At 41.4% G+C, this 17045-nt stretch overlaps 1 protein-coding gene across 1 annotated transcript in view; it reads right to left on the bottom strand.

Annotated features, from left to right (window-relative positions):
* The window catches only part of Emb (embigin), a 39832-nt gene that overhangs the window by 20050 nt on the left and 2737 nt on the right, over window positions 1-17045 (bottom strand). The window contains exon 2 of the mRNA XM_021659203.2: window positions 9679-9768. Coding sequence (XP_021514878.1) covers window positions 9679-9768 — 90 coding nt within the window. The remainder of the gene's footprint in view (window positions 1-9678; window positions 9769-17045) is intronic.

Here is a 17045-nt window from a genome sequence, read left to right as displayed (position 1 = left end):
AGTGTATTCTGTCAGCTTAACCCACGATATCTAACAGAAAATGTTCTTTCTTTATGTTAAAAATGGCCTAGTGCCAGCTAGATGGCTCCAGTAAGCCTGACTTCCCAAGCTCTTCTACCCCCAGCACATGCATGGTAGATGGGACAGACTGCCACAAATTGTCCTCTAACCTCCACATGGTACGTAGCCAGCTTTGTTCCCACGTTCAGTAAACTTTAACATACGCCAGGCACACCAAGTCCTTTAGTATTCACACTTTGGGGGATTTTGCTTTCTGGCCCCTTCACATCTCAATTTGGCACTCCTATGTTAAACTCAATGATTTAAACCATTAAAACACTTTATTTGAAAAACAAAAGTTCCACTCAAAACTTCATTCTTGGTCATTGACCCAGGACTCTACCTGTTCTCTGAGTATCTAAACCTAGATATCCAAAGGAACCTTAAGCCCAGTCTGTCCTATGGTGGTCCAATAGCTCCCCTTCCCTTAGACCTGACTCAAAGGTGGTAATATTACATTAATTCTACCTCTAAAATAGCTTCAGTTTCTCCAACCTTCTTCCCCACTAGCCTTAGTTATCTTTCACCAGAGATTTCCTCACTTGTCTTGAAAAAGTATTCTTTTATTTAAAAAAAAAAAAAGGCAAAACAAAACATGAGTATACCAAACCTCTGTCTCTAATAGCAGGTGCCAGATTATCTGGCTGCCCCGGTGTGATGATGGTAAACTCAGAGCGTGAACCTAAGAGAATCAGAATCAGTAATCACAGGGAGACAAAGCCCTGCCTGTTTGTGGCTGAGTTCCGAGATGCTTCATGGCTGTGAGTGTGCATGCTACAGATGTACAGGCCGAAATGCAAGCCTGAATAAAAAGGAGAGAGCGAACTGAGCCCAGCTCCTCTCTGACCACAGGTGCAATGTGAAGAGCTGCTCAGCCTCCTACCACCTCGACTTCTTCACCACGAGGGACTATGTGCTCAAAGCTAATAAAGCAAAATAAATTCTGCTTCCTTGCTTTTGTCCGAGATTTTGTTATAGCAAACAAAAAAAAATTATGCAATTGATTAAACACCTTTCATTTTTGAAGCAAAGGATCTTTGTAATAGATACCAGCTGTTGTTTTTTGGCGTGTATGTGTTGCTGGAAATCCAATCCAGATCCTTGTACATCTTAGTCTGCTAGGCAAAGGTTACCACTAACTACATCCTGAGCACACCTCCCCCTACCCCCATTTCCTTGTCTCCTGTCCTTATTTATCAAAATGGGCTGATACACAGGAAGTCTACGGAAGGCACAAAAGCTTCAGTGGAGCAGTACTCAGTAAGCACTTTCTCACCGTCCAGGTTCAGAATGTAGTAATAAAAGCCCAAGGACAGTGCTAGGACAAGGGCATCACAAGGACAGCATCATTTCCATCATCTAGTCTTCATGGCAGCGTCTATGAGGGAAGCATGCATCCTACTTCACAGATGACGTACACAGGAGGCTCTCAAGATGCAGGCAGCGCTGAACTTCAAATGTAAGTGTGGCTAGGCCCAGATTCTCCCCTCACCAACAGTACAAACAAACTCTGAAAGGTCCATGGTTCTTATGAAAACAGCACCGACTTCTTCACCTTTCCAACTGTTCAAAACCAAGATTCCAAACGAAGTCAAATGACACTTAAAAGCACAGCGGCTTCCCAAAGTGAGTGGGGTGATTCCTAACTGTCAGATGAATGCATTTAAAGTACTCACATTCCAACCAAACGCTCTCCCACAGTATAAACCATAACACACTCTTTCACAGGTCACCCTCTGCACCAGTTACTCCACTGTTTTCTATGACTTTTTTTTTCTTTTCTTGCAGCTCGCTTTCCTTCCTGTTAAGGAATCACAGCATTAAAACTATGCAGAAAATTCTAACCCTCCCCTGAAAATCTCTGTGGTTAACCAAGAAACTGAATGTGAGCTCAAGAAATGACATTTCAGCTTCCCCAACGTTGCGCCAGAACAACGTTTCTCTGCAAAGTTCTACAAACAGGACGATGACATCTGCAGCTCTAAGAGTGTAGACATGGTTTCTCAGTTTCTGAAACACAGGAAACATTCTGTAATTCCGGAACTTTGGAGGCTGAGGCGAGAGGATCACAATTTTAAGACAGCCTAGGCTACACACCAAGAAATTATCTTCAACAAGAATTATGGAGGAGGGGGCTGCAGCTGCGATACAAAGTGAACAAACTCTAACTAATAAAATATAATAAAAATCCTGGTCCCTCAAAAAAAAAAAAAGAATTATAGAATAAAAATGAATACATGGTTCTTAATCCAATGTAATGATTCATAGCTGCCTAAATATTCTCTTGTATACATGAGATCTTGGTAGAAATTTTTAGCAACTACTTGGACTATTTAGAACCGTGTGTCTCCAATATATTACTGGAAATTTCTATATACTATTTTCAGACATGCTTTAAATTTTTAAAGTCCAGTAAACTGAAGCAAGGCAGCTCCTTAGACTTCAGAAGCCACCAAAACTTAGGAAGTTCTAGAAATGCAGGGAGTGAGAAGATTCATAACCCCGTACCCAAAGTTTTAAAGGTGTAAAACAACTGCCAAGTATGCTTTTCTTTGGCGAGGTTTCTTGCAAGTTGGGGAGAAAGCTCCAGAAGTGGTCACCCACACTGAGGGGAGCTTTGTGGATGACACGGTTGCCTTCTGTCATGCAGATGTACAGGAAGACAGAACACTCATATATACATAGATAAATACAACTTAAAAATAAATGTATATGATTTCAGAAGCCTTTTATGTAAAAACAAAAGTCTATGTGTGTTATTCTATTGCTGTGAGATAAATTACCTGAAATCATCAACTTAAGGAGGAAAGTTGATTTCATACTTTCAAAGGCTGCAGTCCATGGGAGGAAGCGACAGAGAGGCAGAGAGGCAAAGGGTCCAGTGTCCCTTTAAGGGACATGTCCCCAGTTACCTGACCTCCCTTGGTTAAAGCTCCCTCCCACAAAGGTTCAACCATTCTCAGTAAGGCCACCAGCTAGGGAGCACAGCTGTAGTTTATGGGTCTGAGAGGTTCATTACAGATCCAAACTACACAAAAGCTGCCCTCCGGAAACCCTCAAGAACCAAACACCTTGTGACAGCATCACAGTCTACTCTCAAACCCATCAGTTTGTTTCTACACAGGCATCCTCACAGGAGAGGAAAACACTGGTCGGTAAAGACAGCATCTACACAAATGAAGGCAAAGCTTTATTTACCAAAACAATTAACATAGGCTGGGCCGTGCTGGGTACGCCAAAGTCACCAGGCACTAGTAGGAGTAAGTCGCAAATTAAGGTTGTCCTGAGCTTGCTCAAAGAGAGGAGGGAACATGCAGAGCCAGGGCGAGGTTTACTAGAGATGGTAAACTCATAAAGAGCACCTGGTCCTCTTCCAGTGGACCCAGGTTCAATTCCCAGCATCCACAGAGTATCTCAGTGTTCTGTAACTCTTGTTCCAGGGGATCCATTACCATTGCCGCCTTTTGCCTTCCACAGACACCAGGCATGCAGTTGTTGCAGAGATATACATGCAGGCAAACTGCTAAATATGTATGTGTGTGTGTATACATACATACATCAGAAAGACAGACAGACGGACAGATAGATACATACACAGATACATATATCTGGTGGAGAAAGTTCAAGGAAGCCAGTTAATATAAACCTCTGGCTTCCACATGCACATGGGAACATACAGACTCAACACTCACACACAAAAGCTATGCAATGAGAAAACAATATTTTAACTTTTATAAAAAGCACATGTAGATTTCATGGCTTCTTTGTTTTTAATTGCTGGGTAGTATTCCATTGTGTAAATGTACCACAATTTCTGTATCCATTCCTCAGTTGAGGGACATCTGGGTTGCTTCCAGCTTCTGGCTATTACAAATAAAGCTGCTATAAAATGTTTGAGCAAATGTCCTTGTTGTATACTTGAACATTTTTTGGATATATGCCTAAGAGTGGTACAGCTGGGTCTTGAGGTAGCCCTACTTCTATTTGTGTGAGAAAGTGCCAGATTGATTTCCAAAGTGGCTGTACAAGTTTATATTCCCACCAGCAATGGAGGAGGGTTCCTCTTTCTCCATATCCTCTCCAGTACGTATTATCACTTGAGTTTTCGATCTTAGCCATTCTGATGGGTATAAGGTGAAATCTCAGAGTTGTTTTGATTTGCATTTCCCAGAAGCAGAAAGACACATCCATGGTATACTCACTTATAAGTGGATATTAGACATATTAGACAATATAATTTAGTATAATAAACATACTAAAATCTGTACATCTAAGGAAGCTAAGCAACAAGAAGGACCCTGGGTAAGATGCTCAATCTTCACTCAGAAAGGCAAATGAGATGGACATCAGAAGAGGGAGAAAACAGGGAACAGGACAGGAGCCTATTTCAAAAGACCTCTGAAAGACTTCACCCAGCATAGTATCAAAACATATGCTGAGATGCATAGCCCAACTTTGGGCAAAGTGCAGGGAATCTTGAGGGGGGGATAGAAAGTCTTGGAGGGAAGAGGAGCTCCACAAGGAGAGCAACAGAACCAAAAAATATGGGCACAGGGTTTTTTTCTGAGACTGATACTGCAAACAAGGACCATGCATGGAGATAACCTAGAACCCCTGCATAGAAGTAGCCCATGCCAGCTCAGTATCCAAGACGGTTCCCCAATAATAGGACCAGGGACCATCTCTGACATGAACTCATGGGCTGGCTCTTGGATCACCTCCACCTGAGGGGGGAGCAGCCTTGCCAGGCCACAGAGGAAGACAAAGAAGCCAGTCCTGATGAGACCTGATAGACTATGGTCAGATGGACAGGGAGGAAAACCTCCCCTATCATTGGACTGGGGGAGGGGCATAGAAGAAGAGGGAGGGAGGGTGGGATTGGGAGGGAATGGGAGAGGGGGCTAGAGCTGAGATACAAAGTGAATAAACTGTAATTAATAAAATTTTAAAAAGTCAAAAAAAAAGCACATGCAGGACTATGTTCTTTATTCCTGTCATTTCCACCAATTTTAAGAATAGCAAAATTAGTAAAAGACATTAATAAACTAATACAAATGCATAGGAACAAAGGTATGCCTAAATTCAATATGGCAATTAAAACAGTTCTTCAACTTTCAGCACACACAAAGAACAAACTTCAAAGTGTCTGATAGTATCTCGTGTTAGTGAAGATGCAGGAAAAAGCTGTGCTCCAACGTGGGTGTGGGAAAGAACAGACTGTTCGGATGTCCTGGAGGACAGTGTCACAGGACCTATCAAAAGTGCACATAATTTCTAACTCAGTAATTCTGCTTGGCAGTGTTCAGGACAGACAGCATTCAGAGCCATAATCTCGGAGGTGTTTATTTATTTATACTCATGTAGGGTGTTTCCTGTTACATAATTTATTAACAGTAACATGTATGCAAGCAAGCTCCTTTAGAGAGAATATCCTAGCCGAGTAACTAGTACATTTATTCTGTTCATACAAGTGAAGAGACAAGTTGGCAGCATATATGTATTAATTAAGAACTGATGTCAAAAGACATAAAACCAGTTTTCACGTTTTGAACAGTTCTGTAGTGTGGGTCTGCAGAGCCTCAGCATACGTCTCCCTGGCGGAGTCTGTCGGAGGTGCTTTAAAGATCTCTGCATGTCTTATGTCACACTCTCAGCATTCACTGCAGCCAGGGGGGACGAGGATGCTGCCTCCTGCCGTGTTCTTCACTGTCTTCCTGTGGAAGAGGCATCTGCAAGGGCTCCTTTCTGTGTTATTTCTCAGCTTGGTGCAGCCTCAGTGGTGCATCTAATTATGAGTTTATATCCCAAACCTCTCTGAGGTCTATGAATAACCTGGGGACTTGAGTACTCTTTCATATTTTATTCTTTTTAACTGACAGTGGTAGGAGTCTTGTGCTTCTAACAGTGAATGGAGCTAACGTGAAGAAGCCAACTTGCTCTCTCTTCGTGCTGCTGTCAGCTGATGTCCTTTCCCTTAGGTCAAACCTTCCACTATGTCACCCAGGAAGGATCAGCTTTCTGAGGCTTCTAGTTCTTACCCCTGCCCTGCGCATGGTCACCACTGTATACTTGCACAACTCTAAGAACTGAAGCATCTTGGCCTGACTGCCAGGAAACATCCCAGTCCTCGGGAGGCAGAGGCAGGTGGATCTCTGAGTTCGAGGCCACCCTGATCTACAGAGCAAGTTCCAGTTTCAGGCAGTGCTACCCAGAGAAATCTTGTCACAAAACAAAACACACACACACACACACACAAAGAGGTGGCACTTATTCTGTGATCCTCAGATCCCTAGGGCCCTACAACTAGATTAGATGATTCTTATCAAAATTTTCACTTCTTATGAGTCAAGCAGCCAGCCTGGCCTCAGAGCTCTCCTTGCCTCCAGATACAGAACACAGCAATGCCTCTTCCCATGGGGCTTCAACATCTCCCGTGGGCATTGACTGGAGCCTAGAAGTTATTTGGGCTTTAAACTTTCAAAACTTTCACTAAACAAAGTGCTTCTCTTCAGGAGTCCCCTGCTTCAAATATTCCACTAGAGTGACAAGAACCTAAAACACAGAGCTATACCCCCTGTTAAATGCAGAACAAAGAAGACAACTATATTCCCCATGAGCAAACAGCCTTACACCTGAAAGGACTAAGATATCACTTCATATCCCACAATGCCCTAGACTTCTACACTCAACAAAAAGCCACAGGGTCAACACCGTCAATATTTCTGCTACTGCAGAGACCCCTGTTGGAGGGCAAGGGCCACCCGCTGCACTGTGTCCTGCTTACTCTTTCACCCACTGTGACTGTCTTCTCCATTCATGATCAGTCTTCACTTGAAATACTTGAAAGACTAGATCTTCCCTGCCTCAAGCCGCCCAGGAGAGCAGACACACAGAACCTCCCCCTCCTTCATCTGTGCAGGTTCCAGACTCTCCAGCCTGAGAGGTCCTGCCTGCTTGTGGCTACGCAGCAAGGTAGCATTTCCTCATCTCCAATGACATTAGCAAAGTTTACAGCAGCTAAATTAGCATATGTGCACCTCCAACTTCTGCTTATGCTTCCTCCTTCCCTCCTGGGGACCTTGCCAGGTCAGCTGCTCACACCTCAGCTGGTAAACACAATATGGGTTGGGTCAATAATGTGAAAGCTCACCAGCGTGCTTCACCAGGCTGATCAAGAAAGAGGCCGGCTGATGTTTCGATTTTCATGGCATTGTTTAAACTACAACACTGACACACTAAACAGTATACTTTGCAGAAGAAAAAGCACTGAAAGTAACTAACAATAAGGAAACATTGTATTTTAATATAAACAATGACAGCCACATTGTCCATTATCAAAAGATAGGTTTTAAAAAGCAAGGGAGAGCAGAGAGAGGGACAGAGATTGTTCCCTCCTTAGTAACAGCAAATATACTTCCACAAACTCACCACTCAGGAAATAGAGTCTCTAAAACTAACCTAGTTGGGCTTAAAGTATTTAATATGACCTTATTTTCATAGATTTTGAATATATTACTTCAAAGCTACTGTATCACTCACCTTAAAGCAGGCATAGTTGTTTTAGTGATAATGCTAATACAAATGAATAAGTTGGCATTAAAAAGTTATTTGGCCCAGCAGAGACTCTGGCGCCAGACTGCCTAGGTTCAAAACCCAGTTCCCAATTGGGATTGGTCAATTCACTCAATCTCTTTGTGTGTCTCTGTTTTCAACTGCAAATTGAAATAACAATGGTGCTCACTTCAAATAATTGCTGTGAAGGGTAAATCCTATTAAGAGAAAAATAATACACATGGAACTTTGTCAACATCATGACTCCCTCAAGCAAATAAAAATAAGGTTTTATTTTTGTTTGTTAAAAAAGTAACAACCATTTCTTTGTGGTTGTTCTGTTTTTAAACCTAAGGCCACTCTTTTTCATTCTCCCAGGCACAGGGCCCACGTTTCCCTTTCTCACTAAGTAAATTTATTGAGTGCAGCCAAAGTTGTCATTCTGACCCAGGATTTGTAATTTGTAACTAAGGTATTGGGATTGACCCACTCTACCAAGAATACATCGAGCTAACAGAAATGTCAATTTCCAAGAATATATGGAACTTATGCCCAGGAGGAGAGAGACAACAGACAAGCTGCAATAGGGACATGCCATGGGTACTATTTTCAAACAAGGGTGATGTTGAAATCATTGTTGGCAAAATGGATCGTTCATGGAAAAGGCAAAGTCCAGCCAGGAGTTGGGTATGATGGTGAACACCTCTAATGCCAGTGCTTGGGAGATGTGTCAAGCTTCAAACCAATCAACTTTCATAAGACACATTCTTTAAATAATAATAATAAAAACTGCATGTCAGATGATGCCTATGGTTCCATGTACCAATAAATGTAGCTCCCAACATGAGAATTTTTAATGCGATAGCAACCAAAGCAAGAAGCCTACATGAACTGCAACCACAGCTCAGCAGGTCAATGCTCCAAAACGCATGACAGATCTTTACTTTTCTCAAGTAAACATCAAATTCAGACCTTTATAAAGGTTTTATTGTACAAGAATGATTGCAACAAGAGAAAAGCTCCCAATTCAAAATCTTCAAGTGTCTAAATGTCAAACAAGGCTTTCTTTTTTACGGAGAAACAGGCAGGCTAGCAAGAACTTTAAGAGGGAAAATGGACAAACAAACTGAGTACACAGAAGTCATGGTCAGGCCTGGGCACCAGTTCTTAAGATGTTCAGACTTGAAGAGAGTCAAGTGCAGGGGCTACAAGGAAGGAAAAAGCCTGAGTGATGTGTGCACAAGTCAAGGCAAGAAATAAAGAATGGGCAACTCTGACCAACTGCTCCTTTCACTAAAAGCAGGAATCTGGTTTCAGTTGAACTATTAGAACAAAGAGTAGCTAGGAGTTAAGCCTTCTGTAGGTTAGATGAATATGTAGCATGGAATTAGTTAATGAAGTATTTCTTGTTGTAGCACTGAGTACTAATCCTTGATTTCCAGGCACCAGGCTGTGCTGAGTGAGGCTTGTGCCCTGTAAGCCACTCTGCCAGACTGGCCAAACAATTCTTCCCTGTATCCATCTCCAATAATTGTTTTATCTCATAGTGGCAACCAACAACTAAAATATGCACAAAGAAAGAGGGAGTAACAACACAGGAACACAGAACTGACTTTTACAAAAATTAATTCCAAATGCTGAAACGAGAACATCTGGGAATAAACAAGCACAAAGTTTTGTTTGTTTGTTTTTTTAATGTTCTATCAAAAACCAAAAACAAACAAACAAAAACTCTCGGCACACACATTTCACTGACATTGGCTTGGAAAATTTGCCCCATACACTGTCTAGTCACATGAAATAAAGTAGAGAAACAGTTCAAATGACTGGGAAAATAGCCCAAAACTGCAGATGACAAAAAGAAGAAAAAAAAAGTGAAATACTAGTTACTAATGTAGTAACCAGGTTGAAAGAGTTTAGACTCTAATTGTGCTATTTTAATGTCATTACTGGAACAGAACGTGCTTACTCATTTAAAAAACAAAGCAGGGAAAAGACCAAAGCTTAGTCTAAAGCCTTTTAAACTTTTTTTTTTTTTTTTGGCATTTTGAGACATGATCCACGTACCTGTCAGTGATAGATTATGGCTCTCCAGGGAAAAGTTTGAGTATTTTACCATCATTTCTTCTCCAACAGGTAGACTTGTAAAAGCTGAATCTGTAACACAAATTGCACGTGGTTACATTTTAGACATACCTCAGCAAGTCTAAAGGACTTTCTAAAAAAACTGCTTGGAGCTGGCCAGACAGCTTGCGTAAAGGTGCTTGTTGCCTCATGAGCAGAGTTTAGATGTGTTTGTGTACCTTTCGGGATACATATACACACACAGCATTCACATATGCACATATCATATGTATATATACACACGTGTATACATACACATATATGATACACATATATGTACATGTAAACATATACTAAAAGGGTGTGGTCAATATTTTTTCCTTAATAAAAAGTTATTTATTTCCACTTTTGGCAGAACTCGTACGGGGCTTGCATTAAAGAAATAATACAGTAAGTTCAAGGCCACTCACCACTCAGTGCTGGTTAGGAAGGAAAGAAAGTTACTGTGATAGCCATCTTGAATGGCTTGAATGTTACAAAGCATATCTCCTTATTCCTAAGCCCTCCTTCCCTGGCCTAGCTGACCACTCTTAATTTCCCATCATATGCCCTATTCCTGAAACAAAAATGGCGCCCTTTTCAGGTGTCCAAACATGGGTCATTGTGACGATGGTTATTATTGTTCACACGATCAGTCATAGGAGAATGACAACAACTAAAAAAAAGTACCTCGTGTCATTTTTATTCTGACCCCCCTTAACCAAGTAAGGACAGACGTACCCGACATAGCGTGTGTGCTGACAAGGAATAGGAAGTGGGTGAAGTGGATCCCTAAAAGCCAATGAATGGTAAAGTAGCTGTTTGGGTCACAATTGATTGAGTCATTACAATTCCAGAGTAGCACTCAGCTCTGGTGTTAACTATCACGCATCTCTGTCTTTCACAAGTTGGCATGAGATCCACAGAGTGTAAACCTGACTCTAGAATTGATATGAAGTAAAGGAGGATCAGGGCTCGAACGATTTTTCATCTCCCGAGACCAATTTTAAAGAACCTATCTGGGATCTACACTACAACAAAGAGAGAACGAGAATGGGATCCAAGGCTGAAGTTGGACAAAAAAAAAAAAAAAAAAAAAAAAAGGATAAGAGAAGGAAAAACCAAACCACCTGATGCAAGGAAACCTGGAGTTCCAGAATACACTAGCTGCTTTGACCATTTCTAACTACTAGTTCACATATTAAAAATATACGCACATCTGTAACCCTGACACCAGCTAAGTGCTAATTCCCCATCTTCATTCAAGCATCAATCTTTTTTTTTTTATTTTGGTTTTTCAAGACAGGGTTTCTCTGTGTAGCCTTGGCTGTCCTGGAACTCTGTAGACCAAGCTGGCCTTAAATTCAGAGATCCACCTCCCTCTGCCTCGAGTGCTTGGATTAAGGCATGTGCCATCCCTGACCGGCTAAAGCATCAATGTTTTTTATCAGGTTCTACTTTCCACTGAAGACTTCTGCCAAAGAATTTCTTTAAGAAGCAGCATGAACAAATGAAAGCAGGGAGGCAACACCAGAAAGTAAAAGTGAGTCCTGTGTTTGAACAAGATACTCTGTAATCAAAAAAAAAAAAAAAAAATTGAGATTGTGAACCTCACTGCTTCCCAGGACAGCTGCGGGTGAGGGGCTGATTTAGCCAACATGTGTGTGCAAAAGAAGTTGGCAGGCAGACGTGGTTTGGATGTGTCCCTGAAAGGATTAGGCTGAGTCACAAAACAAAATATAAAGCGAAGAGGTAGGAATTCTGTTTCCCATGCCAAGTTGGGTTAGTGGCTTGTAACCTCAAGTATCAAAACGTGATGGATACAGCTCAGTGCTTTGATGACAATGTCTAAACCTCAATTCTTGGGGAAGGGGGAGGGGATTAGACAAAGTCACACAAATATTGAGTGAGGGTGCCAAATTCAAAACATGCATTCTTCAAGGTATTACCATCACCCTTTCCTTAATCATTCCTGGACATTTTCCACCTGGCTTTCTCTTAGGGGTAGTGGCAAAACACTGACATAAAAGAGTAACAACCAGTGGTTGTTCCCGAGATTAGGAGTTCTCCTCCTCTCTCAGGAAGAGAAGGTACATGAAGATACTGCATCAAAGAACTGAGAGGCAAACTAATTTTTACCGAGTGTTCCTTGATGTGAAAAATGGTTTCCACGTAGGTGTTTTCACATATTACAAGCTGAAATAGATCTTGCTAGAGGGGCTTATAATTTACAGTAGTAACGCCGTCAAATGAAATAAATGTTATAATCCTTCTGAAACTACTGAGTTTTTCACATACTTAACTCTGTGCTTTGTTTAAAAGAAGCAAACCTGGAAAAGCTGTATGTGAGAAAGAAGAAAATGATGCAGGATTTTAAGATTTGCTTTTATTGAATAACTATTTTCTCTAAACGGGGCCAGCCAGTACAGGTCACCTGTGATCTTTGCAGTTATTCAGGAGGATGAGGCAGGAAGACTGCAAATTCAAGGCCCGCCTGAGAAACTCAGGGAAATACTGCCTCAAAATAACAGATGAAAAGCAGGCTGGGATACATGTCAGCAGTAGGTTACTTCCGAAGTAGGTGCAAAATACTTGGTTTAGCACCTGGCACCAAAAAAATAAAAATAAAAAGAGAATATTCTCTCCAGTCATTTCTTCATTGCACCTTCTCTAGATTTTTTAATGTGTTTGTATGTATGTGTGCTTTTGTAAGTATGTGTTTCAAGTTTGTCTTCATGGATAACCAACAGCTTCCTGGGTCTACTTTGAGGATCTTTTTTAGGAAGAAAGCTCATGGCTAGGTGGATCACTTAAGTGGAAATCGGGAAACCAGCTATGGCTTGCTCCTTGCCCCTAGATATATGGCAAAGGCACTCTGAGCATGAAGATCAGTCAAAATTCCCTTTCTGGTTCTTGACTTGTGTAACTGAAAGGCCAAAAAAAAAAAAAAAAAAAAAAAAAAAAGATTCCGCTTTGGCCTGAACATGATGGTACATGCCTGTAATCTCAGCACTTGGGAGGTGGTGGCGGGGACATCAGGAATTCAATCTCACCCTTGGTTACATAGTGAATCTGAGGCCAATCAGCGATATATTAAACCCTCCCTCAAAAAATAAAAATAAAACTGGGAAGACTGTCTTGGAATAGGATAAATACATCAGTTATGCTAAGCTCAGTAACTTTAAAAACAGAAAAATAGGACTCAATAAAACAAACAGTTCCATTTTTAAAGATAATGTTTCTCCTTTCTCTGTGAACATTACAGAAATACACCTTACTGAAGGGTTACACCTTACTGCTGATGGTATCTTAAGGAGGTTTTGGGTTTTTTGTTTTTCCAGACAAGGTTTTTCTGTGTAGCGGTGGCTGGCCTCAAACTCAGAGATCCACCCACCTGCCTCTGCTTCCCAAGCAGCTGGGATTAAAGGCTTGCACCACTACTTCCTGGCAAGGAGTTTAATTTTTTCAACAAAATGTTGTAAAGGATTTTTTTTTTTTGCTTTTCTTTCTATGTTAGTGTAAGTGTGCTAAGTTGCTAAGAGTCAGAAGGCTGTCGTTATTACTGTGAAACTGGAGAAGCCAACAGCACAAAAGCAACTTCAAGAAATCAAGGAATTACATACAAGAATGAGAAAGAAATAATGAAAGAAAGAGAAAGGGAGAGAGAGAGAGAGAGAGAGAAAGGAAGGAAGAAAGGAGGGAGGGAGGGAGGGAGGGAGGGAGGGAGGGAGGGAGGGAGGGAAGGAAGGAAGGAAGGAAGGAAGGAAGGAAGGAAGGAAGGAAGGAAGGAAGGAAGGAAGGAAGGAAGGCAGGCAGGCAGGCAAGCAAGCCTGCCTCAGTACACATCTAACTTTCTGTTTAAGGACATATTTGGAACTCAGCACAGGAGTTGGAGGGATACTGAACAGTTAGTCACTTGCTGCTCCTAAAGAGAAGTGGGCTCAGCTCCTAGCACCTCTATCATGTGGTTCACAATGACCTCTAAGTCGAGTTCCAAGGAAGACAACACACCCTCCTCCTCCACCAGCACCTAATAGTACATCTAGTCACTCACAGGTGCACACATACACATAAACTTAAAAAGCAAAAGTACAGTAGCAAACACACAGGTGAGCAGTCCTCAGCGTCTGTTTTAATGGAATGTTTACGGTAAATCAGGATCTTTCTGAAAGCCGAGCTAATGCTGTTTTTCTTCAGAAAAATCTCAGGTTTATATGAAATGTCAAAAACTGACATCCGCCTCCCCCACACACACACACATCGCCTCTGATCTATGTGAAAGGTACAAAGCTGACAAGATAAATCGGGCCTCTCTAACGCATTACCAAGTGTTTCCTGCGAAGGAAACATCCCATGTCGACCCAGGCTAAACAGAAATCAGGAGGTTGGCATTTCTACATTGCCAGCTCATGCCACACCCCTGTTAAGTGTCATTCTATGTACATTGATGTGCATTTCTGCAGAATGGCCGGTTCAGAACTGCATGCTGCCATTGGCTTCTCTTCTTCATTGCAACAGCTCTGGTCTTACCAGAGCATACTTCAACTTTGACCCTTAGGAAACTCCAGGTCGACTGTAATATGATTAGATGTGGGGCAGGCAGTCTTGGCAGCAATGCCACTGAGATAATGCTGTGTGCTTTACCATTCCCTATTAGACCAGATGGCACAAGGAAACCAAAAAAAAAAAAAAAAAAAAAAGAGAGAGAGAGAGAAACTTCAAAAATATTGTTAGTGATGATTTTCACTTTGATTATTTGATTATAGTATTACCAATATTCCCTAATGTAAAGTTGCTCTAGTCCTTTGGAATTTCTAAGATTTTTGTAGGAAATTACTTTAAAACTATGAAACAGTTTGCACTTCAGGAAAAGGTCCCCAATTTTAATTAATTTTTATCATTCTGGATCGATGTATTTCCGTATCATTTAGTTATAATCCATTAATACAGTACTCAGAAATTTAAAACAAGAGGATCATAAGCACCAGGCCAGCGTAGGCTACCCAGATAATCACCATTATCTATTATTTATTTGGACGCTCAGTTTTCCCCAGATCTGTGAACCCCTTCAATTGGGTCCTGATTCTTTCAGACATGACAAATCATTCGTTGAGTACTTTATTGTTTTCTGGCACAGGATGTCCCAGGTTTACACATTTCTCCACCCCAGCTCTGACATCAGTCATTTCGCCAATATTATTAATAATAATATTGCTTGAAGCCAACACATACATATTAAGTACACTTACTGTTTAGAAATCAGTGGATACAGCTACTAAAATGTGGATGCAGACTCAAACACACAGAATATTTACAACATGAAACACACACATATATTATGTATATTATATTTGCACGTCTGTGACACAGATAAAGCAACAGAGGCTTATAGTCATGAATTCACACTGAAAACATCGACGTTTTTCCTTCCCTGCTTGTCTTTATTTTCTTCTTTCCTGTTGGAAAACCTACATCGTGCTGTCTTTGGTAGATTTCCTTATTGCTTAATTTTAGACCCCAACTTCAGAAAGTCGGAGAAAAGAAATCTGATTCATCACCTACACACTGCATACTACAGTGGCTGTCCTAGGATCAGTTCCCGTGTACATAATAACATCCCACTACAGCTGCCACATCTGTCCCCATACAGTTGTCCTCAACCACTCAGGCGTGACTGTGCTTGCTGGTCTGCCCTGGAATGTGGGTTAGATATTACCTGTGTGCATGACCCTGTGTAGAAGCCCTTGTCATCCTGCACAGCTCTGAGACCAGGGGTAAGCTTACCTTGGAAGGAGCATCTTCTTCACTGTGCAGAGCCTAACTTCCACCCTGATTTGTCCTCTTGTTGTTAGGCTACCTGTGCCTCTAGCTCCACCCACCAGGCAAGGGTCCCTCCTGTTTCTGTTCTTCTAATTACTACAGGACCACTCAGGAAAGTAGGAAGAGAAAGGAGCTAAGGATGAAAGTCAGTTGAAGATTTATTCTCAGTAAATGTTTGCATAATTTTAATTATGACTAAATGTTTGAAACAACAGAAATATCCCAATTAAAGACAGGCTTATAATAAATCCATTCATTTAAACAGGTTAAATACCTTCAAAGAGAACTACTAGTGTTTTCTAAAGACACAGTGTCAGGCAAATGTTGGCATGTAAGTAAAATTCCTTCTGGTAATTATTTATTACTAAGCAACATAGAGTCTAACAGAGGAAGGAACTAATGAAGGAAGCACACAAGCCATATCCTTAGAAGTTAAAATGCCTGTTCCAAGTTACTCCACTGAAAAGGTTTAAAAAAAAAATCACTCATTCCCTCAGGTGTGATAATACTAATAATAATGTCAAGATATTCCTGCTTATATAATGTTCTTTTTTTTTGCAGTATTTTTTAATTTTTTTACTACAATTTATTCACTTTGTATCTTAGCTGTAGCCCCCTTCTTCCCCTCCCACCCCAACCCTCCTTCCCTCTTCTACTCCCATGCCCCTTCCCCAGTCCACTGATAGGGGAGGTCCTCCTCCCCTTCCCTCTGACCCTAGTCTATCAGCTCTCATCAGGACTGGCTGCATTATCTTCCTCTGTGGCCTGGCAAGGCTGCTCCCCCATCCTGGGGAGGTGATCCAAGAACAAGCCACTGAGTTCATGTCAGAGACAGTCCCTGTTCCCATAACTAGGGAACCCACTTGGACACTGGGCTGCCATGGGCTACCTCTGTGCAGGGATTCTAAGTTATCTCCTTGCATGGTCCTTGGTTGAAGTATCAGTCTCAGGAAAGACCTCTGTGCCCAGATATTTTGGTTCTGTTGCTCTCCTTGTGGAGCTCCTGTCTCCTCAGGTCTTACTAATTCCCCCTTCTTTCACAAGATTCCCTGCACTCTGCCTGAAGTTTGGCTATGACTCTCAGCATCTGCTTTGACATCCTGTTGGGTAGAGTCTTTCAGAGACATGTTTCTTTTACAAAGATATTTTTATATCTCTTATTTGATTAAAAACAAACAAACAAACAAAAACTGGGCTTCTGAGATGATTCAGTGGATTAAGTCACCTGATCCCAAGCCTGAAGACCACTGTTCAATCCCCACAATGTAGAAGAAAGACAATCACGTACACACATACAAAAATAAAATAAAAATATTAGGAGAAAACTGTGAGGAAGCAAATGACTGACTCTCTGTGCCTCGGCCCAACATTATTCTAGAACTCAAAACTGCACATGTGTTTCAGCTCCTGGAATGAACACAGCCTCACACAGGTGCTTAGTCCAGTGGTTCCAAATGTTGGAGGGAGCACCCAGCTGTCTCACAGAGACCTGTGTTTAAGAAAGCAGGCTG

The sequence above is a fragment of the Meriones unguiculatus genome, chromosome 6 (genome assembly GCF_030254825.1).
Source record: "Meriones unguiculatus strain TT.TT164.6M chromosome 6, Bangor_MerUng_6.1, whole genome shotgun sequence".
NCBI classification, from domain to species: domain Eukaryota; kingdom Metazoa; phylum Chordata; class Mammalia; order Rodentia; family Muridae; genus Meriones; species Meriones unguiculatus.
The sequence above is the reverse complement of the archived record's forward strand: the minus strand, read 5'-3'. Positions and strand labels throughout refer to the sequence as shown.